At 45.8% G+C, this 25,295-nt stretch overlaps 1 protein-coding gene across 4 annotated transcripts in view; it reads left to right on the forward strand.

The window, feature by feature from the left end:
* The first annotated feature begins 12,383 nt into the window (after nt 1-12,383).
* Nucleotides 12,384-25,295, forward strand: part of EXOC4 (exocyst complex component 4) — a 308,957-nt gene continuing 296,045 nt past the window's right edge. For all 4 annotated transcript variants that reach the window (XM_053978844.1, XM_053978843.1, XM_053978846.1 and 1 more), the window contains exon 1: nt 12,384-12,487. In XM_053978844.1, the coding sequence (XP_053834819.1) occupies nt 12,402-12,487 (86 nt within the window). In that variant the 5' untranslated portion in view covers nt 12,384-12,401. The remainder of the gene's footprint in view (nt 12,488-25,295) is intronic.

Consider the following 25,295-nt stretch of genomic DNA (forward strand, 5'->3'; position numbering starts at 1 on the left):
TTCTTATTCCAGCAGCACCTGCTTGTGCCACCACACTGTGCAAACCAATTTGCAAATATGCAAATTAAAGCGTATTTGCTGCTTGCCTTGAAGAGTTTACAGTCCCCATCAGTAATTCAAGGGACAAGTCTGGACAGAAGAGGTGCCCAGCAAGCAGGAATTCCATTTTCAAAGAATTAAGGAGATCATTCAGAGGAATGTAAGTAAAGGTGGAGAAACAAAGGCATGGAGCAATTTAGGTTTGTGCTGCAGAGCCCATAAGGAACCAGTACCAGGTAAGGAGAGGACTCAGGAGTCCTGCACTTGAGGCACTGTGGGGATGAGTCCCAAAAATTACCAAGGAATCAGGGAATGTCTGGCCTAGCATCTCACTGAACTCTGAGTATCCTGCACAAGCTTTTGTCAATTTCCATCAGGTTTAAGTGAAGGTAAATTTCCCGTTTCATCCAAGTTTTTCTTTCTGTTGTGGAATCCTGTGATTGAAGCAGATGAAATGGCCTTTGAGCCTGCCAGGAAAATTTGCCTCCACTTCTGACCACAAAAAGCCTCAGAGCTGCTGCACGAGCTGAATGTGCCTTTGGGAAATTTAATCAGATCCTTTTTGTCATGGCTTCCAAAGCAGAACGAGAAATTGGGTGCCTGACAGAAATCTGCCAGGTTGGAGCAGGGAAGGCAGGAGAAGGTAAAGCACCAAAATGTGTGTTTGCTGCTTCCTGCATTATTGCTGCATTAGAGGTGTCAATCTGCCACGGAAATTCGGGATGCAGAGATGGTGGATTCAGATTCAGCAAAGCCCATTACATTTACAAAAGCTCAGGAGAGATGTCCCAGCAAGACAGTGATGTAATAACTACACGAAAATGTATTTTCAAAAAGATGGGCCCTTGGCTAAACTGTGTGCACCAGGGGATCTCTCAGCTGAAAGCTTCACTTATTACTTTCTTAAAATCCTTATTACATTTCCAGCTCTATAAAAACTGCGTAATTACTGTCTTCAATTACCTCTTGGCGCCAACTTGATTAATGTCCTTTACACCAATTGCTTTGTGAACTGTTGGAGAGAAAAGATGATCTGGGTCAACTCTATAAATGACTTTTTCAATGCCTTGTTAAGCTGAAAAGTAGGAACTTGTGTTCTCAGGGAAGGGTCATCACTTGGTTGCTCTGAGGTGCTGGAATGGACGGACAGGTGGGAGCCAGATTTCAAAATCAGGGTCCATAATTTTGGTGATCCAGTGGATCAGCCTTATGAAGTTGGTTCTCTCTCTTTCCCTGCAAATTCCTCTGCTCTAAATCCCTGGCCCTGAGGCTGCAGAGGTGGCACTAAGTGGGAGGATCAATGGTTGTCTGTTCTGGCTTTAATAATTAAAGCTATTGAGCCGTTATGTCTTGGATCAACAAACAGGGCTCACAGGTCACTCTGCCTGGCCTTGTAAATTGATTATTTTTCTACAGACAGCATTAGGGTCAGGGGGTTTGCCTGACCTGTTCTCCCAGGTCTGGCTATAAACAACTGCTGATTGGGACCATCTGGCCACACTTTGGCTCAAGCCATTCATTATTCTCAGCACAAAAAGACTTTTCTCCTCCAGCAGAAGTGAGCAGTGTGTCCCTCGAGCAGGGACCATGGAATGGGACAGCAAATAGGATTTGCTGCTGGTGTAGCCCTAGTACAACCTCAGGATCTGACAGCTCATTAAAAATCCTGAATTCTCTCTGTTGGCCCAAGTCATTTTGGGACCTGAGTGCTGTGAATAGCTGGGCAAATGCTCCAGAAAACTTTAGCAGCTGCACATCTCCTGATTCAGCACCCAGTGCTGACAATGAGGAAAACACAGGAATTTGTTGAACTGCCAGGGAATGATCTGGAAGTGGGTAGAAGGAAGGTGGGAGAGGAACACAGCCACTTGTTGGAAGTACTCCTTAATAACTCCAACTGCCCTAAGAAATCTCACTCTGCCACGTGGCCTCCTGCCCCACAGAGCCCCATTCCCATTTCCCACTGGTATTTGGCCAGTCACTGGGAGGAAGGCTAAGCCAAGTCCTAAAAGAGGAGGGTTAGGCTGCCTGGAATGGCTGCTGGCTCTGTCCCTCAACACAGCAGGGAACAATCCATGGAGCACTTCCAGAATCCAGGCTGAGTCTTTCTCTGATATCACAATCTCCCTGCTTCCTTACAAAATCAGCCAAGCACTTGTCTTAACTTCCTGATCCCGGCTTTTTTGTGGATCCATCTCTTCTCCAAAGTTCCCGCACCGAGGGCCACTTGAGGCAACTCCAAGTCCCCACATGGGCCAGTGTGTCCTGGGAAGTGCAACCACACGTGGATACCTCCAGCTAAGGACCCCACTATTTTTTGCTGCCAGCTGATTTTTGGGTTCACCTGGGTCATGACCTTCAAAGAACCCCAGCTGCCAGGCTCCATTTTTAACCTACAGAGCCAATTACCAGCAGCACTAATTAGAGGGATGCTGAGCTAAACACTCATTTCTGCTGTGTCTCAGGCAGGGCTTGCAGCTGGCTCTGAGCATCCCATTGTGGATGCTGCCCCTCTCTCTGCCTCCCCAAACAGCTTTTAAAGCTCTCCCAGGCACATCCACATGGTCTGCAGCCAATCTCTGATTGCAGCATAAATGTTTTCATTATGATCCAAGCCTCGCAGACACATTCCAAACCTCTGGCTCTTCCTCCTGCCCGGCTTCCGTGTGGCAGGAGAAGGTCAGCCTGAAAACACTTTGTAATTGCTGAGGATTAATGTCATTTTGCAATGCCAAATCCAGATCCAAGTTGCCAGAGGTCTTCTTTGCACAGAGGATTTTCAAGCAGAGACAATGGGAAATTTGCTCCTTGCAGCACAGTAGAACAATTCCCAGCAGAACATTAGTCCATGCTTGGGTTTCATTCTATTATAATCTCACCTGTCTGTACTTTGGTGTTTAACTCCAAGCTGTCCCCTCTCATTCTTCATCAGACCCACAGTGCCACTTTCCAAATCAGGGCTTTTTGTACCCCTCATTCTCAGCTTGAATTTTCTCCCTTTTCCTTTGATACCTGCATGAGTTTGGAACACTTCAGTTTTACCTGGTTTAATGCCAGATCTCGATTTTTTTTTTTTTTTTTAAATTTCTTTTGCTCATTTTCACCTTTTGGGTGGGTTTTTCAATTTGAAGAACTTCAGGCTGGGACTGAAGGAGCCTTACTGATTTCAGTGTGGGGCTGTGTGGTCCCCAAGAGGGGAGGGGTGAAAAGAACTGCTCAAGGTTGGATGAGTGCTCTAATCCCTGTGCTACCACCACAGGAGGCCACTCCTTCCTGTGACAGGGGTTCAGACAGTGGGCTGTGTTCATCTCAGTGTGCATTGGACGGGGAAAGGGTGACAACACCTGATTTTTTAAAGTGGGAGACAGGACTTGCCTCATTCTGGCTGAGAACAAGGGCAGTGAGCAGCTCTGCTGGGGTAAAGAGGCTTCTGAGTTGCAGAACGAAAACTTTCTGTCTCAAGGGATGGTCACTGGTGAAAATGTTGGCATTTAGAGAGCCTGCAGGGATTTCAAAAAGAGAATTTTCCTGCATTTCCCAGATTCATTATCATAGACACCTTCCAGAGGAGAGAGCTGGACCCAGAGGTTCCAGGTGTGTGCCAGCCCAGCTGCTCCATTTGCTGTGATCCTTGGTGGCTCCAGGCTCCTCTCTGTATTCCCTGCTCTTTCCCAGCTCAGGGAGAACTGAGCACGTGGGGACACTGTGGAAAGAAGGAATCCAAACAAGGGGGGAAAAAAATCTCCTGGATTTTGTTTTCCTTCTGCAGCATGTTGATTTATATTTCCAGCTGTGGTGGGAATAAAACTCTAGATATTCCAGCTCCTTCTTATTCCATGGAAGCAGGGGAGCATTAACTTTGAAGAAATACACTGAGGAGTATCTCTACCCCCATGGCTTTTCCTGCAACTTCTGTACCCACTGAACTAAACCCACTTCACAACGGCTTCTTGCTGAAGAGGCCACAGCATTTTGCAAAGGTTCCAAAATTTACTGAACTCGTAATGACCACAGGTGGTTGCCGAGACTGTGATTGAGAGACCGAGAGGTTCATAACCCAAGGCTACAAACTTATTGCTTCTTCCCTTGGAAAAATGAAAGTGAGGCTGTGTTTATGTCCTCTGGTTCCTTTCTACCTCGGTGTGAAAAGCACACAGCAAAGGCTGTTCTCTGTTCTGCACTTTTCAACTCTTCCTGTCTGCCTGAATCCATGGCTGCCCTGTTTAATGCCATGAGCGCAGCTGGGTGGGGCCACTCTGCTCCCTGGGACAGTGATCCACGAGGGAATCTTGCTGCCAATACAGAGAATTTCAGGAGAACACAAATCCAGCATGGATATTCATTCTTATCACGTATCCACGTTCTGTAGCCCCCAACACAAGAAAGATGCTGACCTCAGTTTCAGGAGGGTGTCACAAGCACAGGGGACAGAAGAAGGTGGAGAGGTCTGGAGATCTTCTACCACAGTGGCACCAAATCACAGAGTCATGGAATGGTTTGGGTGGGAAGGGACCTTAAATCCCATCCAGTGCCACCCCTTGCCATGGGCAGAGACATCTTCCACCATCCCAGGGTGCTCCAAGCCCTGTCCAACCTGGCCTTGGACACTTCCAGGGATTTAGGGGCAGCCACAGCTGCTCTGGGAATTCCAGCCCAGGCAGGAATTCCTTTCCAATATCCCACCCATCCCTGCCCTCTGGCAGAGTAAACCCATTCCCCCTTGTTCCAACACTCCATACCCCTGTCCAAAGTCCCTCTCCAGTTCTCTTGCAGGCCCAGGAAATGGCTGAAGGCCTGAGGAAGGTAAAGCAGGACACGTGGGACACAGTTTCAGTCAGAAGAACAATTTCTGTTGGGACAGGGTATGATGGGCCTGGGTGAGCAAACCGCCAGCAGATCTTTCTCAGTGACAATTTCCTGCAGGACTCGCTGCATCAAGTCCCTTCATCTAAATTACGAAAGAAGCAGGAAAAAGTCATCACACGTTCACTTTAAGAGCAGTGAAACCAACGTGGGTTCCACAATTTCCATTTCAGCCTTCACTGAGGTGTATTTTATTATCCTGCTTAATTATGCTACATAAATCTCCACTATGCTACGGTTAAAATGTGGCCTCTGCCCTGATGAGTTTATAATTCAAATAGATGAGGTACATGAGTTAAGGGGAACGATCTAACACAGGAACCAGCAGCAAAAAGATTTGTAAATTTAGGTTGTGTCACTACAATTTTAAAAATGTCTGTGGTGTTTAGTGGAAGATATTAGGAAAATGTGAAGATGAAGGAAGAGGGGGCACGGGAAGAAGCAGGAGATGATTTGGGGAAGGATGGGGAGTGGATGGTGGCAGTGAAGGGGCGATGACAGACAGCAAAAGGAGCAGCTGAATGGCCTGCAGTGCCCCATCATCTCCAGCACCTGCTCTGACAGACACCTCTTAGTTTGTGGGAAATACCTGTTACTTGTGCTGATCTAATTTTTCACCAGACCCCTGCAGCTGGGTACTCCTTGAAATGTTTTTCTTCCCCAAACCCATAAAGATCATGAGGAAAAAAAAAAGATATTACATTGTAGCACTTGCCTTTCCTGAAGGGGAATTGTTACACAGCAACAGCAGTCACACCAATGCCGTTTTTAACGCTGAGATGAGGAGACCTTTTAGTTCATTTTATCACATTACATTTCATTTTTTAGATGTACAGCAGCTAACACTTCATTTTCTTGCTGAGCATTTACTATTGCCTGACCAGACTTTCAATGGGAATCACAAAACCTCTGCTGAATCATTTGGATACACCACCACCTCTAGGAACTTTTCAGGTGCACTGACAGCTTAAATTCCTGCAATTCCAAGTAAATCTCACAAGAGACTCATCTTTCTTGTGTTCCAAAGGTTATGTGGACCCCAAAAGGTCACCTCTGCTCCACTGACACCTTTTAAAGCACTGTCAGATCTTTTGGTGACTGAAAGATTATGGGTAAAACAGCCCAAAATCTCCCACCCTGACGTGTCTCCAACCCCGTGGCGGTGAAGGAGTCATGGGGTTCATCTGCAAGGCTCTGTCTTGCTGATTTTGCCCTTCTTGCTGACAGAAAAAAATTGAAGACATCAGTCTTCAGCCTTATTCAGTGCCCACAGAGCACTGCTGTGCAATAAAGTTGATTTAAGTCTGTTCCTCTAGATTTGGTGCTTCACTCGGCCCTTTATCACAAGGCTTTCAAAGCCTGCAGCACTCTGAGCATCCTCACTCTGCCCACAGACCCTTCACACCATCAAATATTTGGGAATTACCATCACTGACCTCTTGCAGATTGGTTGCTGCTCAACAGGTTCCAGTTGGAACTCTGAGGCTGCCTGATGGGTTTGTCTAGAAATGTTAGATTTGCCCAGCCTGAGAGTCAGGGCCGTGACTTCAGGGTTGGTCTTCCTCACCAAACTGGAATAATTCCAACATGATGCACTGAAAAGTTTTTGGGCAAGGGGAAAGTCAAACCCTTCTCCGTCACCTAAGCTGCAGAGCTGAGTCTGGGCACATAAAATCATGGAATTGTTAAGACTGGAAAAGATCTTGAAGACCATCAAGTCCAACTGCCAAGCCACCACCACCATGTTCCCCATTAAACCGTGCCCTCAAATGCCCCATCCTCACATTTTTTGAACACTTCCAGGGATGGTCAGTCCACTGCCCTGGGCAGCCTGCTCTAATCCTGTCCCATGAAAAAAAAAAAAAAAAATCCTAATATCCAATGGCCCAACTTGAGGCCATTTCCTCTTGTCCTGACCTCATGCTGTCCCAGGCTTGGGCATGGGGAGGGATCACAACAGTGGTCAGGATGAATTTAACTGGCACCATCAAAGGCAGCAGAGCCAAAAACCACCAGCCACATGTGACAGACACAGGATCATTGAAGCTCAGAGTGGGATATTACAGTACAGAAGGTCTGAAGGGCTTTAAATTAAAGAAACTCCCCAAAAGAAACCCTTTTTCTCCCTGATTTTTTGTCTTTTAGTGAAAATGAAGGACAAGGAGGTGCTGGTCAAACAGTCGGAGGCTCAGATTTCTAACACCAGTGTGGGAAGCCCTTTCAAAGGCACCTCTCATTTTCTGTAAAGTCACAGAATCATTTGGGTTGGGAAAGACCTCCAAGACCATCCAGTCCCACCTGTGACCGATCCCCACTTTGTCCCCACCAGCCCAGAGCACTGAGTGCCACCTCCAGGTCTTCTCTGGACACCTCCAGGGGTGGGGACTCCACCACCTCCCTCAGCACTCATTCCAACGCTTGCCAACCCTTTCCATGAACAAAATTCCTCCTGATGTCCAAACTGAACATTCCCTGGTGCAGCTTGAGGCCGTTTCCTCTCATCCCATCACTTGTTCCCTGGGAGCAGAGCCTGACCAGGCAATTGGTCTTTTGAATATCCATCAAAGTCCCTGTGTTGAGCTGCAGACTGAGCACAGATCATTCCAGTTTCTTCCCCTCTCGGCAGCAAATCCTTGACATTGTCAGGTAAGTGGGGACTGTTGTTGTGTGCTTGATTTTAGCATCCGTGGGCCACAGTTCCTCCTGTGAAACGGGGGTTTGTGGTGCCTGTCAGAGATAGATTTACTTTGTCAAAAGCGCTCTAGAAGTACAACAACCATCGTATTATCCTGCTCTTATATCACCTCGGAGCAAATTAAATTTGAGGCCAGCAGGACTGTTCAGCTGCTGAATCTTGTGCCCCATTTTCTGCAAGACAAGCCTTGAAATTGGCTGGCTGATGTCTCATTTCAGGAGGATTGATGCCACCGCTGCTTCCCTTGGAAATACAAGAGCGCGTTGCTGGTACCGGGAGTTTTACTTCAGTTCAAGTTCTTGTTGTTTCTCTTGCCTGGAGCTTCTGCTTACACAAACCAGAAAATATCCAAAGCTGCATTCAGCAGGATGAAATATTTCTGTGAGCACTGGAATTTCTGAAGTCTTATCTCCAGTGTTTGTTGTGCTCATCTGCCTGTGGCTTAATAAGGCAGAGCTCTGATCTGAGGGGTTGAGGCATCCATTAACTCTTCATCCCAAATGGATTTGCTGGGATAGATGATCCAAGTGTTCCAACTCCCCCTCAGTGCCAGAAGGACTTCTGGAACTTTCTTTTCTATCCAGCCACCTGTTTTCCCCCAAACTGTAGGAATTTAGGCGTGGATATCACTCGAGGCAAGAGCTGATGCCCAACAAATCCTCAAGTCAAAACATGAAGAACTTAATGGAGCTGGGTTAAAATAAGAAGTTTGTGGGTAGGATCTAAAAACTTTTTTACAGAAGGGAGGGAAAAAACCCATAATTAAACATGGGAGAGTTGGAATGGGAGTGTTGTTTTTTATGTCTCTCATATACCCAAAGTTTTCCATGGTTCCAAAGGAAGATTAAGACTTAAGGATTTTAATTTCAAGAAGCCAACAAGCAGCCTGCACCTGTTCACCTGAGGACTTGGAAAATGCCTGCAGACAATTGTAAAAACAGCATTCCCTTAGTGAGGATAAGCAAAATAAAGGGAAAAAATAAACCAAGTAACTGGATTTTTTTTTTTTTTTAATGGGTAAGAGAAGGAGAACATCCTCTCTTACAGCATTTTACCTGCCTGTGAAGAGCAACGCCTCACACCTGCTCTGCTTTCCTTCAGGGACTGCATTACCAGAGGTGCTGTGGATTTGACATTGGAAAAGCAGCAATATTTTTCCACTTAACTTAATCTTAGCTATTATTTTTCTGCAGCAGCAGAACACAGCACAACGTGGGAAATGTCAGGAGGCAAAAAGCAATAAGGAGACATTTGAATCATATCTCTGCATTGAGCCAGGCAACTTCTTCTTCTGCCCCAGGAGTTTCTTCTTATTCACAGAGACAAAAAGAATTGATGGCAGCTACATGCTGGAAAGAGAAACTGATTGTGGCTGTGCAGAAAATAAAAATAATAAAAAAAAGTAAATCAACTTTAGCTCACACTTATTTAATGGTAAATAGGAATAATGAGGTCATCCAGATGCATGACTAATCCTAGAGCAAAATCCTGATGTTTCAGCACACTTTTACTCAGTTCTTTACTCGGGCAGTTTGGCAAAGCTTGGTAAAGCTTCATAAGAAAACCAGAATTCTTTGTAAGTAGAAGGTGGCTGGAACACGATTCATTTACCCATGCACCAATTTCAGCTTAATGCAGCTGATGTGGGGGTGACCAGCTCTGTAAGAAGGGTAAAATAGATTTTATTAAACTGACTGAGAGATGCCAACAGGATTAGGCTCACTTTCTACAGGCAGAACTGCTCCTCCAGCTTAGATGGAAATTCTGGCCTTCACTCTGCTCCCATCTACACTGCTGGAAGTCAAAGGGGGTTTCATTATAACCAATATTAAGGCATTACACACAAGGCAATTGCACCTGTAAGAAGCTGGTGTGGGCTGAACCCTTTGGTCTGACATTTTCACTAATGTTTGAAATGAAATAACAAAGCACTTGTGGTATTCTTTTCAAATGTTAAAGCTGTGGTTGAGAGATCCCATGTGTACATCAGCCCGAAATCTCTTAGGTTTAGGAATTCACAAGAATTCCCAGGAAACACTTAGAAAATATCAGGGAATAGACTGTGGAAAGGGATTGCAGGTGAAATTGCCTCAGGAAAGGAGGGAAGCAATCCCTTAGTGTCACACAAGTCACATGGGGAAGGGAACTCTGACCAGTAGAGTTTGTAAAACACTTCCCAAGGGAATAAACCATTATTTCCCAAAAAACTGCTCTGCCTGTGCCTCTTCAGAATTCTCTTTGGCAGAACTCTGCACTGTGTGGGAAACTGGCCCAGTTGATGAGGAAAAGCTCAGTACAAGCTCACCCCTCCTTTTCTTTTTTGTTATTGAAGGGAGGATGGATGGGAAGGACAAGTGAAACCATCTGTGATTCCCGTTCCCTTCTGAATGGGGGACCCTGTACTGAGCCAATCTGATCTCTGTTGACAAGTTGTGACAAGGATTCATTCACCATCATGAACATTTTGTTTGTCAGTTTGGACTTTCTTTGCTTTCAGTAATCCAGGAACCACCCATTTTACCAGATACTAAAACACTATGTGAAAGGAATGTGAAAAAGAAAAAAAAAAAAATCTTTTGCCTGTTTTCCCTTCCATCAGTTTTCAGATTGAGACCTTTCTCTGTAAATTGTGTAAAGAAAAATGATGTTCTCATGAGCCTTCAGCCTCATTTTTATCATATATTATTAATCAAGAAAGACCTCAGCCTTCATGTGCTGCATCAGCCAGGCCTCGTCGATTTCTCCCCTTTTATTTAAAGAAAACATAAATTCCCACCTGTGGCTTTGCTTGGGTGAAGAGTGAAGGGAAAGGGCTGGTCAATGAAACCAGGCAGTGGGTCAGCAATTAGAGCCCAGGACTGAAAGGCAGCCGGGTCACAGTTCTGGGGCAGATTTGCTGTTGTTTGTCCTGATGAAGTTCCTCCTCAATGAGGTGATTATTGCAGCTGTCAGGAATGAAAAGGTGGGACCCATCGATTTCACCCCCACTGCAAGCTCCAGGCCCTGCTGGTCCAGAGCAGTCGATGGGAATTGCCAATTAACAAAAGCAATATTGGCAAGTCGGCAGTTTGAGGAAAAACTCCCTCCAGCCAGTGCACAAATCTCTTGCCATTCAAATCACCATCCTTGGGCAAAGGCATTGGCAAACCTGCTCAGAAAAACAAGGAAAATGAGATTTTTATTTTGACATAGCTGCATAGGAAATTGTGGAGCGAAGAGCTCGTCTGCACAGGGGAAATGTAGCAGAACAGCTTCACGGGAGCACACTGAAGTGCGCACCCTACCCGGAGATAAAAATCACTTTACTTTGGAGTAATTCTTCTGTTCTTGTTCCTTTATTCAGGAATAAAGTATCTTTTATTTCAGAATTAAAGTGCCCATGCTCTTACTCTGCCCTTCTGCTAATGATCATAGCTACAGTTGTTGATTAACACAGGCTCTTCCACAACAGCTACGGTGGAATTCTTCCCCTTGTAAATAAGGAATTATCATGCTTCCAATTACCTCGTGTTTCAAGCACAGCTCGTATAAATGGGTGCTCTTGACTCACCTACATTCAGCAATTTCCATGCAATTAAATCGTTAAGGTGCAGCTTTGGGCAGAAGAAACACTTCTGGAAGAGCAGCGTGTTTGACGTGATGAGTGAACCTGGTTTACAAAACACCCAGCAGCTCCAAGTGATGTAAATGATGGTTTTTCCTGCCTTTTCTAAGGAATTCTGCCTCTGCAGCAACAGTCCTGGGGTTTGCATGGTGTTTTTTAACACAAGCTCTCAAATGATGTGATGGGAAAAGTGTCCTTATCCCCTCACCTAGAAATGGGGAAAGTGAGCCAGTTCTTGGGAGAGGTTTGTGTGATGTTTGGTGAAAAACAACCTTTGGATTTCCAGCCCTGGACAGGGCGAGATCCACCTTTCCTTTTTCCAAAGGTGATCCCGCGGCAAGGGATGGAGTGTATCCACGGTAAAGCAAGGACTGTGGGCAAGGAGGTTGGTGTTTGTTATCGTGGAATCTCAGCATTGTAGGATCACGGAATATCCTGCGTTGGAAGACACAGCGAGGATTGGGTGTTGCAGCATTTTTGAGGTTGTGAACAGATTCCAATCCGTCACCTCCATCTGTTCCAAAACCATAATTCCTGTGCCAAACATTCAGGTTTGCTTTCAGAGCTGACTTCAGGTACCACCTGGGCTGGCTCATCTTTGGTCATCCCACTGCCTTTCCACGGAAAACGGGGGAAAATTATTCTTAATAACATTGTAGCTTAAAGACATTAAACTAAGGGAAGCGTCAGCAACTCTTGTGGTGTATTTGTGATCAAACTCGTTCAGGCTGTGACACACTGTGAGTATTTAACACTACCAATTCATCGAACGCGTTAATTTAAGTACTTAATGCACTTTACCCACTCTTAACTCTATTAACATTTAAATCTCTCACTGTTCAAGCAACCCTGCTCCATGAGGACCCTGAGGGGATGCTTTGGTCCCTCGTACTTCCACCGTTTCCTGCCGCTCCTAGAGTGATTGATAGCTTTTGGGCACCAGTGTCTTTGCAGGTGTATCTTGTCGGGTCGGTAATTTTTTAACCTTTTACTCATTTTTAACCACCTGCCGAAGGTTTGCGTGGGAATTTGTCTCGCCGCGGCCATAAAAACTACACCTCCCAGAAGGCTCCGCGGAGCATTGATGCTGCGTGCCCCGCCCTCCTCGCCTTCCATTGGGTGGCTGCCCACCCTCCTCGCCTATGATTGGCTGCGGCGCGCCAGCACGTGTGTCCGCGCCGTGTTTGGGGGGGGCGCAAGATGGCGGCGGGCGACGCGGTTGGGAGGTACCGCAGCACTGTGGGCAGGAGCAAAGACCCCTCGGGGCTGCTCATCTCGGTTATCAGGTAGGGGCGGCCCCGCTCCGCATCCTCCGCGCCTCTGAGGGTGACCTAGGGCAGGCTGCGGGCCATGCTGTGCTGGGGAGGCCTGCCCGGCTCGGGCTTCCGGGATGTGGGGTCCCTCCTGGGCATGAGGTGACCCGAGGCTCGGGTCCCTGCTGGCCCTGGAGCGCTGGGGAGGCTGCAGTGCTGGAGAAAACCTTGTCCTGATGCCTGTCCCGCTGCCCTGCCGCCCTGCCCGGCGCACTTCCTCCTGCTCCAAGTGCTTTGCTTCATCCTGGGGCCGGAGGAACCTGGGCAGGCTGGATGGAGGGGCTGGGACCAACGGGGTGAGGTTCATCAAGGCCAGGTGCCGGGTCCTGTGTTTTGGCCACAGTAACCCCCGGCACTGCTCCAGCCCGGGGCAGAGGGGCTGGGAGTTTGTGCAGCAAAACAAGACCCGGGGGTGCTGCTTGTCAGTGGCTGAACACGAGCCCAGGTGGGCAAGGAGGACAGTGACACCTGGTCTGTGTCTAAAATAGCGTGGCCTCAGGACGGGGAAGTTATTTCCCCCTGTTCTGGGCACTGATGAGGCCATACATCGAGTGCCGTGTCCAGTTCTGGGCTCCTCAACTCAGAGGACATTGAGAGGCTGGAGTGTGTCCAGGAAATGGAGCTGGGAAGGGCCTGGAGAACCAGGAGAGGCTGAGGGAGCTGGGAAGGGGCTGAGACGGGACCTTGTGGCTCTGCACAAGTCCCTGACAGCAGGGGACAGACGGGGGCAGGTCGGGCTCTGCTCCCAGGAGGAGAGGGAACAGCCTCAGGGTGGATTTTAGGAGGAATTTCTACACAAGAAGAGTCTTCACACACCGTAGGGACTCCATCGCTCCAGGGGCAGCGGTGGAGTCCCCATCCCTGGAGGTCTTGAAGAAAACCCTGGACGTGGCACTCAGTGCTCTGGTGTGGCTGACAAGGTGGGGATCTGTCACAGGTTGGACTCAATGGTCTTGGAGGTCTTTTCACAGCATCAGTGAGATTGGAATAAACCCTGCAGGTAGTACCAGCTTAATGCCCTTCATGAAGGCCAAGGCACTGTCATGTTACTGCTGTGGGGTCCATAAATGACCCCTACCCTCAAACACAGCAGCACCGAGTAAAATTCATCTGGCTGGAAATCTGGAGGACCAGCAAGTCCAGCGTGTGGACCCCATCCTGTGTGGGAATGCCAGAGTGGGCAAAGTGCTGCTGTTTCCAAGTCTGTCTTGTTGGCACTGAAAAGAAAGAGTTGTGTTCAGTCATGTTTAGCCATTGATTTTTATCTGCCCACATTCCTGAACTCTGCTGGACGATGGTTCTGTGATAGTCTTGGATGTGAATTCACTGTTCTCCCCCCAGTACTTTCCTTAAATCTTTTCTGTGCTGCTTAAAACCAGAGGATTGGCAGCTGATTGCACACAATGAAGGTTTTGAATGCTCTTACATATTTTAAATATTCTTATGTGTTTTGAATGTTCTTACACAGTGGGTGTGGGCAGCTGCAGTCACACCAGCAGGATGCTGGCAGTTGTACTGAGCTCCCAAACTTTGGCTCCTACTCCAGTGTCTCGGAGAGAATCTGTGGTCATTCTGGTTTTGGAGAAGTTATTGTGGCACTAGTTCTGTATCTAGGAAGAGTTATGATTTAAATATCCTCTGTGAATTATAGTGTTTAGGACAAAATTCAATTCTTTTTCATTGCTCTGAAATCTTTGAAGTCTTGCAAAACTTGAGGGAGATGTTGGTTCTATAAAAAAAAACTGGTGCCACTGTCAGTGGAAGAATAATAAACATGCACTGGTTGTGCAGCATTTCCTGTTGTCATCATCTTTTTTCCACATTTCCTGTAATTTCCAAGAGTATTTTAAGGTCTTCTTTTTGTACCTCTATTTTAATAAATCTGGGTTTATTAAATTTATTTAAAACCAGAAGAGTGAGCTCACAGTGCTCTGTTCTCCAAATAAAATGTCTGTCTCATAATCTTTGGCTTCCAGGCACTGATACCTTGGCTAGTTTAGGCCTGGCTTTTAGACACAACATTGAGTTATTGACTTTATGAAATTAAGGTTATTCAACAGAACAGCCTGATAACTAAACTTCCAGAATTTAATTAGAACTTGGTTTGGATGTAGAGATTCTCTGCAGAGCTTGGTCTGTCAAATTGAGCCAGACCATGAAAACCTGAGGGTAGAACTGATTGCAGAGGAAGGAAAAAGTGTTGTGGTAATAATATTGATGTTTCTTAGGCTTAGCCAAGTGCAGAAAGCAAATGGTGTGAAAAGGAATTTAAATCACTTTTCTCCGTATGTTGTTTTTGTGTAGGAACTCAGGTGAGGATGAACTTGCCAAGCAACAGGTGAATTTTTTAGTATGGTCATAAAATACCCCTGCAGACAAATTTAAACCTGGGTGGCTTAAATGTAATTTTACTCAGCTTCAGAAAAAATATTACAAATCTTAACAGCGAGCTGTTGGTTTGAAATGTGGCTGAGTTGCCTTTTGTTGATGGCTTTATTTCCAAAACATTTATGCATAATAGAGACTTCTGCCAATCCGTGTGGTTTTACACTTGCATGTCCCTGTTTATTTAGGCTGTTTATTTCTCCCTTGTTGCTGTGTGAAAGGTCCATAAAGGGAACAATGGATGAAAAAGAGCAAAACTTTGACTGCATTTTTGTGCTGTAAACAAACAAAACCAGAGGAGGTTCTTCAAGTCATTTTTAAGGTCTGCAAAATCTCTTTCTATTGTCTATGAAGTGCTTTGAAGTGTGAAGCTGAAAGGCTTTTTTAAAATAGAAATTATTTTATTAACGAAGGGATAATTTCTGGTATTAACTCGAGCTCAGCAGCTCTCACTCACAAGAGACTGAATAATTCCCTTTTCTGTAATCCCAGATTTAGGGATTCTAGTAGTTTTGTGACTGGACTTCCCAGGAGCAAGTGTCTCACTTCCAGGGAGAGTGTTTGGGGCGAGATCCATGACCAAGTTTAACTTGCATAGCAGCACTAAAATCCAGTCAGAAATGGTATTTTATGGGGTCTGGTTTGGGAATTTTAAGTTATCCCTGCTCTCTGTGGTGCTGCTTTTCAGCAGCTCTGAATACAAAAAGCTCTGAGATGAAGGAAAGCCCAACAGGAAAGAGTGTCCCATTTGTCATTCCTTTCTGTCCCTCTTAGGTGTCACTTTTTCCTGTTGTGTCAGGGAACACATTTGTTCTTTGCCAGTTGTTTCCTGTGGGAGGATCCATGCACTCATGGAATTCACCTTGGTTTTCTGGTTGTTGCCAAGATCAGAGACTAAAGGCAGCCTCAAGGATGGATTAATTTGGAAGAATGTTCCATGAGCACTGTCAGCAGTGAGGGACGTGCAGCTGTCCCAGGACAGGACTGATCCATCTCAAAAGAGCCAGGAGCTCCCAGGGAATTCCCAAATTTAGGTAGGTATAGTCCACCCCCAGCAGTGCTGGGGTCACACTGAGTTCTTGGCCAGTTCCCCTCTTGTTTCTCCCAAAGGAGAAATAAAGGGATTGTCCCCAGCAATAAATCTTTTGGAAGTAAAGAGTGTCTGGGAAGCTTAATGAGTGTTTGCAAAGTCTGCCCTTAAATTCCCAATTTGGCTGCAGCTCCAGGGAGCTTCCCTTCTTTTCCCTGTGCCTTTACAGCTATTGGAAGTATCTTCAATTTGTTCTTGTCCTCAAAGTGCTCAGAAGAAATGAGCATTATTTGCTACAAGAAAAGAGCTCCTGGGATTGTGACTTCCAGAGTGGATATTGGATATCGGGGCTTTACAGCTTCTATCCCTGTGCTGCTGCACTTGTGCTCATTCCTCAGCACACACACCTCTAAAACCTGCTCGTTCCTTTGTGGCTAAGAAAGATCCCTCAAGTTCATTAAATAAAAGGTACTTTGTAAGGTCAAGATGCTGTCACAGAAATCTGCTGATCCCAGGGGCTTTGGCAGTGTCTTTTTAAAAACCATGCAGATAACGGAGCAAATTTGGCTCTCCTGCTGGAGGACAACTTGAGGAATATTTTCTTTTATCACTCAGAGGACAAACACGTGTTTGTATATTGATTTTTCTTAACCTTTTGTTTTGTTGGTAGCTGGTTGAAGCAGCTTTTGTATTTTGAAACAAGCAACCTGGCATTTAGCAAATGCTTTTTTTTTTTTTAAGACTGAGAGATCTTGTCAGATTTTTAATTGGTGAATGTGTCTGCTTTTTATTTATTGTTGTGTGTTTTTCTTCCCAATTAAAGGTTGCTATTTTTTAAAACTGGCCTTTAATAGCTTCTTTAATTGGGGGAAAACAAACTTTAGCAGTGACTCTGTAAGACCTCAGTGAAATTTTTGTGCTGAGTTTTCACAGAAGCAGATGCACCCAACAGATCTCTGCAGAAGTTGAGATTGCAGGCAAAAAACCTTGACCATACTTTATTTTTCACAGGTGGGATTCTTTTTCTTTAATGCTGTGGCTATTATTTTCATTATAAATGAACTTGCTGAATGGATTTTTGCTGATGACCTGGCATTTGGACTTTTCTGTGTCTAAAACAGTCGAGCTGAGATCCCAGTTTGTGATGGAGAGTGAGGAACAGGGATGTGGAGCTGTTGCATTTGAGAAATAGCTGCTACAAGGAATAAATTTGAGTTATTCTGATCTGTAATGGTCTCTTAAAACCACTTTTATTGCAAATGGTGTTTTCCAGTGTTATAAAGGTAGCTGTTCTTCTATGAGAAAAGTACTTCAGAAATTCCCTGAAAATAAATTGTATATGGCAGAGTGTGGTTGTAAACTATAAATTTCCTTGAAATGATCTCCAGGCACTTGTATAAAATGTTTAGGTATTTTGCAAGTGTTGGGCTGTAGATTGATACAGACCCTTGGTTGCATTTAAAAATGAGTAAATGTGAATACACAACCACATAGCAAAGGACAAGAGGTGTGAGTGTGCCAAGTTAAAAGCTCAAAGCACTTTATTTTCAGCTCTTATTTTACCTTTAACCAGTGCAGAGCAGGAGTTGAACCTACCCTGGTAAAACTAGGAACTGGAAATACTGGGTTTTGTTAGGAAATGATTGTGCTTTGAACTCTTCCAGAGGTGTTGCCTTCAACAGCTCTTGGTTCTGGTGCGGTTTTGAAACCTTCAGGTGGATGATGAAATTCCCCAAGCCTCCTGCTGGTTCCTGCAGGTGGGATACCAAGGATGGGTTCATGGTGCAGCATGGGGAGTGGGTCCCAAAATGTTCTTTATGCCTTAATGATCCAAGTGACAGGTCTGAGTAGCACTGTCCAGCCTCTGCTCTTGCAGATCTGGAAATACTGATCCTTAGGGCTTTGACTTTCTCCTGGGAATGTGGTAACACGTGGAATGGCTGATTTGATTTTTGGATTTAAAATTAATTGCCAAAAGAAGAGTTGGGCCCTGTGGTTTCCTGGACATGGAGACAGTCCTGGACAGGGTCTCACACAGTGGAGTGGCAGCTGAGTCCCTCTGCTTGTGCCTGGAGGTGTAAGTGGCATCTCTGGGGCTGTCTGCTGCCTCCATCCCTGTTCCCACCTGGAAAATGTGCAGCTGCTTGGTGTCCCTGGGGTTTTCCTGTGTGTGGGATTGAAACTCTTCCTGTGCTGCTGTTGGAGCCACCTGAAGGAGGGGAATTCTGTTGAAGCCACTGCAATCTAATATTTGTTTCAGAAACCAGCTGATCACTCACTCCCCTGGCATCATTTGTATTGGGGTAAGGAAATTTGATTAAAGGTCGGTTAATTTAGCAAAATAAAGAATTCCCTGCTGGTATTTATTTAGGTGGCTGGAGGCTGCTCAGCCTTTTTGCTGCATCTCTCCTGTACCCATCTGCAAGTCCTCAATGATAAAAAGATCACCAGCTTCTGTTGAAAATGCTCTAACCAACTGTGTAAACAGCATGAAAGATTAATGGAATGTAAGTAGAGGAGGAAAATGTTTTAAAATGCTCTGTTTGCTCTGGGTGCTTAACAGGATTGTGAACAGACTTGGTGCTGCTGTTCTTGTAGTGAGCTATTTCTTTGCACAAGGGAGAGGGAGTTCCCTGCAGGCTGAGTACCTTTGTTCCCCTTGGTGAGGGTGGAGGGTGCTAGCCTCAGGATTTCACTTCTTTTTTAAATTATTATTTATAATTGTTCAGTCACTTCTCAGAATACCTCATTTCCCATGCCCATTGACTTGGACACTACAGTTTTTGACTGTCTGCTTTCTAGCACCTCATGGTCTTTGTGAAGAAGTATCTTTCCTGAATGCTTTAATTCATTTCCACAAATCCAGAATTTCACAGAAACAATCCATTAACCTGTGAAGATAATAAGAAAACATTCAACGTGTTGTTGCCAAGTTAAATTGTTAAATACCTTTTGGAGTCTTTTTTTTTTTTTTTTCCTTCTGTCTGGTTTTGTTTTATAAGGACCCAACTTTTACAGTGGTTTCCATGAGCCTCTGGAGAGGTTTCAAAACCTGAATTATCAAATTATACACTTTGAGGTTAAATAGTGCTGGAAGCTGTAGATCACCCCATTTGGGACTTGTCTTTAAGACAACAGTTTTCAATTATAAAATTCAAATAAGTCCATTTAGTTTAATGAACCTGTGGAAATTTGTAGCTCAGTGGAGACACAGTGGGTCGAAGTAGAGTTGTTCTTGTCCCAGGGAGCTTTATAAAACATTTTCAGTGTGATCTCTTGAAATGGAGCTGCTTGTGATGTCTCGTGGGGTGTAAGGGCAGTCAGGAGGAAGAATTTGTGCTGAACTGCTCTGGACAGGCTCTTTTCCCCAGAGAGGATATTTTTAAACCCATAAAAATAAGGTTGGAAGCAGGGGGAAATATGAATAACCCCTGAATTTCAGAAAGGAGCAGATTTTAGTGTCTCCTCACTTATGCATTTTATTCTGATTAACTCAGGGACTTAAATACTGGTAAGGTAAACATGTTCAAAATGTGTCTTTGATCTCAGGTGTTGCTTGACATTTTCACGGCAAGGCCCAGCCTTTGAAATGATCAGTGTCAAAGCCACTGTGATGGGGGGAAGGCAGTAACAAATGAGTGCATTTGTCATGGGTTATTGCTTGCGGAGCACTTAAATGCATCTTCCACACCTCTGGGAAGTCGACACTTGATGCTACCAACAACTTGCACTTCAAACTCCCTCACTGCAGCAATTCCTGGGATCATTTTCAGCTTGACAGTGCCTGAGGAGCTCTCGGCTCACGGTAGCATGTGCAGGGCAGTGAATGTGGGAGATGATCCCTCTCATCTCGGGTACCTTGTTCCCCCCTCACAGGCTGACCTCGCCTCTCTTCTCGGGTATTTTATTCCCCCTCTCACATAATGACCTCTCCTCCCTTCTCGGGTACCTTATTCCCCCCTCACAGGCTGACCTTTCCTGTCTTCTCAGGTATTTGTTCCTCACACGCTGACCTCTCCTCCCTTCTCGGTTGTTTTGTTCCCCCCTCTCAGACGCTGACCTCTCTTCCTTTTTCGGGTGTTTCGTTCTCCCCGTCACAGGCTGACCTCTCCTTTTTCGGGTACCTCGTTCTCCCCTAACACGCTAGCCTCTCTTCTCTTCTCGGCTATTTTATTCCCCCCCTCACAGGCTGACTTCTCCTTTTTCGGGTGTTTTGTTCTCCCCGTCACACACTGACCTCTCCTCTCTTCTCGAGTTCCTTGTTCTCCCCCTCACAGGCTGACTTCCCTTCACGAGTGTTTTATTCCCCCTCTCACGCTGACCTCTCCTCTGTTCCCGGGTACCTTGTTCTCCCCCTCACAGGCTGAGAGCTCTCCTCTCTTCTCGGGTATTTTATTCCCCCCCTCACACGCTGACTTCTCCTTTTTCGGGTGTTTTGTTCTCCCCGTCACACACTGACCTCTCCTCCCTTCTCGGGTACCTTGTAACCCCCCTCACAGGCTGACCTCTCCTCTGTTCCCGGGTACCATGTTCTCCCCCTCACAGGCTGACCTCCCTTCACGGGTATTTTATTCCTCCCCTCACAGGCTGACCTCCCTTCACGGGTATTTTACTCCCCCTCTCACAGGCTGACCTCTCCTCTTTTTTCGGGTGTTTTGTTCCTCGCACGCTGACCTCCCCTCCCTTCCCCGGTGCCGTTCCCTGGCTCTCGGGCTCGGTGCCGCTCTCTCCCGCGGCTGTGCTCGGCCTCGGCTGCCGGAGCACCACAAATGCTGCAGCGATCACAAGGGCTCGAACCCAAATGAGAAAGCAAATGCTGGGATTGCTGTGTGGCCACGGCCATCAGCAATGGGAATAACTGCATTCTAATAGGTTTCTTTCTACGCTGCTTTTTTTTTTTCCTCCTACTTTTCAATACTGAAGTTTCCTTGGCACATTGCAGCTGTTTCCTGCAGAGAGGAAACTGAGCTTTCTAGACATCCACAGTGCTCTGCTGAAATGATTATTTGTTGCTTCTAGCAACTGCTTTCTTTGTTTAACTCCACAAATCCTTTGTTGTTCGCAATTGTCTTTTGGCTAAGGCTGTACTTTTCTGTACCTTTTTGTACTCTAGTTTGTATTTTAGGTCCTTTGGTGTGGTGTAACATGGAGAATAACAAGACAAAATAATCCCCTTAATTTTCTTTCCTGAGGGGTGATTTTGATAATTTTAATGCCATACTGTGTATTTTATTATCTGGACTGGTGTAAGTATGTATGACAATTATGTGATACATATCACATGAATCCCCCTGTGCTGGGCACTACTGAGGTTTAGATTTTGATAACAGGAAAAATTCCTCCTGTGAATTCCACTGTCCAGGGCAGTGGTGGAATCCCCATTCCTGAAGGGATTAAAAAAAACCACTGTGTGGATGTGGCACTTGGGCATGTGGGTCAGTGGTGGCCTTGGCAGTGCTGGAGGAACAGTTTGACATGGTGAATTTATGGGTCTTTTCCAGCCTTAATGTGATAAATTGTGAAACCTATTCAGCAGAGTTTTTACAATATTTCTGTGTAGTACCTCCCCAGCATTTGTTTTCTGCAGATTTCTGAGGGACCAGTAAAAGAATTATCCTTTAACTCTCACCCAAACCATAAACCAGTGAAAACATCACCCAATTTCTTCGGGAGGAACGGATCTTGTGTATCCCAGAAATTCTGAGTTTTGCCCAGGGCTGCTGCTGTTAAACAGATTTTTTGTGTTTTTGCTGGAGGAAGAGGTCAGTACATCAGTGAGTCCTGCCTTGGCCACATATGAAATGCAGCTGGAGCTTTGAGCAGGACAAGCTTTCAGCCACGCTGCTTTGAGCAGTTGGTACCACAAACTGTGTGTTTGGAGCTTCAAAGGTGTTTTAAAGTGAGGAACTGGGAGCCTCAACAAGGTGTGTGATACAGCACAGAGCGCTTGGAACAGGTGGTGGGAAGTTTACTGTGGATTCCTGTGAAAACTGGAGCTTTGTTTGATTCCCCCCCTCAGTGATTCAGCACTCAGTTCAATTGCACTTCACTAAAATGTCCTTTTTTTCCTGATCAGATGAAAAATATTTAAATTCTGTCAGCTTGCTTTTTTTTTTTTTTTTTTGGTGGTGTTTCCCACTGTCTTTAATGAGTATTTTCATTTGAATGAGCGATGCTGATTGAAGAAGAGTGAATTCCATGCTCAAAGAAACCTGATCCAGAAGGAAAAGAGGATTATTCCTGGATTTCCAAGCTGCACCTGTGTGTCCTGTAATACTCTTTTCTGCCTTTAACCACAAATATTTACATAAGTCTGCTCTGATACTGGGGAGCAGAAGAAAAAAGGCTTTTAGAGGGACACAAAGACATTGAACACCCACAGTTGTGGTGAAAGCCAGCAGGGTCTTCAACCCTCCTTTCCTGTAAGAATTACCTGGTCCTAACTGAGCATTAATTTCCTAAAAGTTGTATTTGCATTATCTGTTCTTTCAGTTTTGCTTCATAAAAAAGAATCTGCAGAAGCATAATGCCCACATACTGTTACTGCAATGTTCTTCCTGTGAAACAAATTTTCTAGTCAGGAAATGGATAATTAAGCCTCAGTTTGCCATCCATAGCTTAGCAGTAATCACACTTAACAGGGCTGGCCCTAGGGCAGGTAAAATAGGCAGGCAGTTATCCAACCAGCCTGGCTGGAGGCATCAGAAAAAGCAAATTTACAGACATGAAACATTTATTATTCATTAATGTTAACAGTTTTCTCTTAAAAATTGACATAATCTAATTTTCTTGGTGTTTTATTGGGCAGGTAGGAAGCTGACAGCAGGCTGGCAAAAGGAATTGCTCATCTGCACTAGAAAACAGAGAGAAAAAATGTAATATAAACTCTGTGAGGAAAAATGAGTCCTCAGTGTAAACAGAAATTCTTACTGAATCTCAAATCAGATTCTTGTTCAAGGTGTAATTGTGAAGTTGGTGCCTGTAAATGGATCACCTTAAAGGTTGTAGCTGAATTTTTTTGCCACAGTGCAAAATATAAGGGGGTGGGGGGCAGCAAATGCAGGATTTGGTGGCAAAAATATTCCTGTGAAGGGAATGAAGTGACAGGGGATGAGATGAAGTAGGGGGGGTGTGGATGGCACCGCAAATTCAGGTTCACAGCACTGAGCTTGTTAGTGCTCCAAAGGTATTCAGCACCTTCCCAACCTAAATGGGGACGGATTGTGGGCATTTGGAGCTTGAAAATTCATGGATTTGTTTCCACCTGAGTTATTTTTGTTGTTGACCCTTGTAGAATAAAATAGAGGGGGAAATGGGACAAAGGGGGAATGGCTTTATGGTGAAGGAGGTTGGATTTCTGAGATTTAAAGAAGAAATTCTTGGCTGGGAGGATGGGAAGGGGATGGGTTGGGATTCCCAGAGCAGCTGGGGCTGCCCCTGGATTGCTGGCAGTGTCCAAGGCCAGGTTAGATGGGGCTTGGAGCAACCTGGGACAGCGGGAGGTGTCCCTGCCCATGGCAGGGGTGGCATTGGATGGGCTTTAAGGTCCCTTCCCACCCAAACCTTTCCATGGAAATAGAGCTGCTTCCCCAGTGCTTCAGTCTGAGGTACATTCACAGGGTGCTGTGTGCTAAAACTGAATCCTCCCCATCAAACAGGAAATAGACTTGAAAATGGAGGTGGAGGAGACTCCAGATTTGTTTAGAAACCTGTTTTTTTCCACATTTGCTGTGGACATCTATATGTCCACAGATACTCCAAGATACTCCATCAAGTACTTGATGGAGAATAAGATACTCCATCCTCTGGAAGCTTTGTGGTTTAGCAACACCAGCTGAGCTCTTTGGGCCTGTGATTGCCTGTAGGACCTGCCATGGTGCCGGGAAAAGCATTTCACAAAATCCCTGGGTTGGGAGAGACCTCCAAGAGCATCGAGCCCAGCCCAACAGCTCAGGCAGACCCTGGCACCCAGTGCCACATCCAGGCTTTTTAAACACATCCAGGGGTGGTGACCCCACCACCTCCCCGGGCAGCCATTCCAGAACTTTATCACCTTTCTGGAAAAGCTTTTTCCTGATATCCAACCTGAATTTCCCTTGGCTCAGCTTGAGCCTGTGTGCTCTGGCTCTGTCAGTGCTGCCTGGAGACAGAGCCCAAGCCCAGCTGAGCACAGGCACCTTTCAGGAGCTGTGGAGAGAGCTGAGGCCAGCCCTGAGTCTCCTTTTCTCCAGGCTGAGCACCCCCAGCTCAGTTCCTCACAGGCTTTGTGCTCCCAGCCCCTCTCCAGCCTCATTGTCCCCTCTGGACGCATCCCAAGCTCCTTCCCAAACTGAGGGGCCAGGACTGGACACAGCGCTCGAGCTGTGCCCTCACCTGTGCTGAGCACAGGGCAGAATGAGCTCCCTGCTCCTGCTGGCCACACCATTCCTGATCCAGGCCAGGAGCCATTGGCCTTCTTGGCCACCAGGGCACACTGCTGGCTCATGTTCAGCCGGCTGTTGACCAGCAAGCCCAGGTCGCTTTCTGCCTGCTCCCTGCCCAGCCACACCATCCCCAGCCTAGAGCACTGGAGGGGGTTACTGTGGCCAAAATGCAGGACTCAGCACTTGGACTTACTAAACTTCATTCAATTTCCTTTGGTTGTTCTCAGTTTGTGCTGAGCTTCTTGGTCTGGGGACTGAGCAGACAAATCTGGTGTGCATTTCATCCACATCAAAGCTCTTTTTGTAGGAGTTTGGTGCAGGTAAGCTGCCCACATTTGTGGGAACAGGAGTGATAGACAGAATAAAGATTAATGTGTGTGTGATGTGTGTTCTCTGGTGGGATCCACGATGTTAAATCCTGGTTTGAGGCTGGGATGCTTTTGAAGCTGGAAAATAGCATTTTTACAGAGGGAGGTGAGTGGTTTCGTAGTTCTGCAGCTGATCATCCCTCTAGCATTGCTGTGCTCCTGGAGTTATCTGTTGTGCCACATGATGAGTGGTACAATGGTGTTTGTTTTCTTCTGCTGCTGACTAGCTCAGTAAACATCATGTTCTCTCAGCTCCCAACAATAACAGAAGTGTATTAGCTTGTGGAGAAATGATAACTGATTTTCTGTCCTTTTACAGCATCTGCCTGTTGTTCTCTTGTGCTGTTTGAGTGCTGGAGAGTTTCCTTGTTCTTTCTTTCCTCCCTAAATTAGTGTATCACAGTGTGGGAGTAATTTTGGACAGAAGATGAGACTGGGTGGTAGTTGTTCATTTGGCACATGCACATCTGGGCCAGATCTATGGAAAGCATTGATTTGTCAAAGCACAAAGAGATATCCAACACTGCCAGTAGTGTGAAATAACTTCCTGTGGAGTGTGCTGGTGTTAGATGTTG

This window comes from Vidua macroura, chromosome 5 (assembly GCF_024509145.1).
Source record: "Vidua macroura isolate BioBank_ID:100142 chromosome 5, ASM2450914v1, whole genome shotgun sequence".
NCBI classification, from domain to species: Eukaryota; Metazoa; Chordata; class Aves; order Passeriformes; family Viduidae; genus Vidua; species Vidua macroura.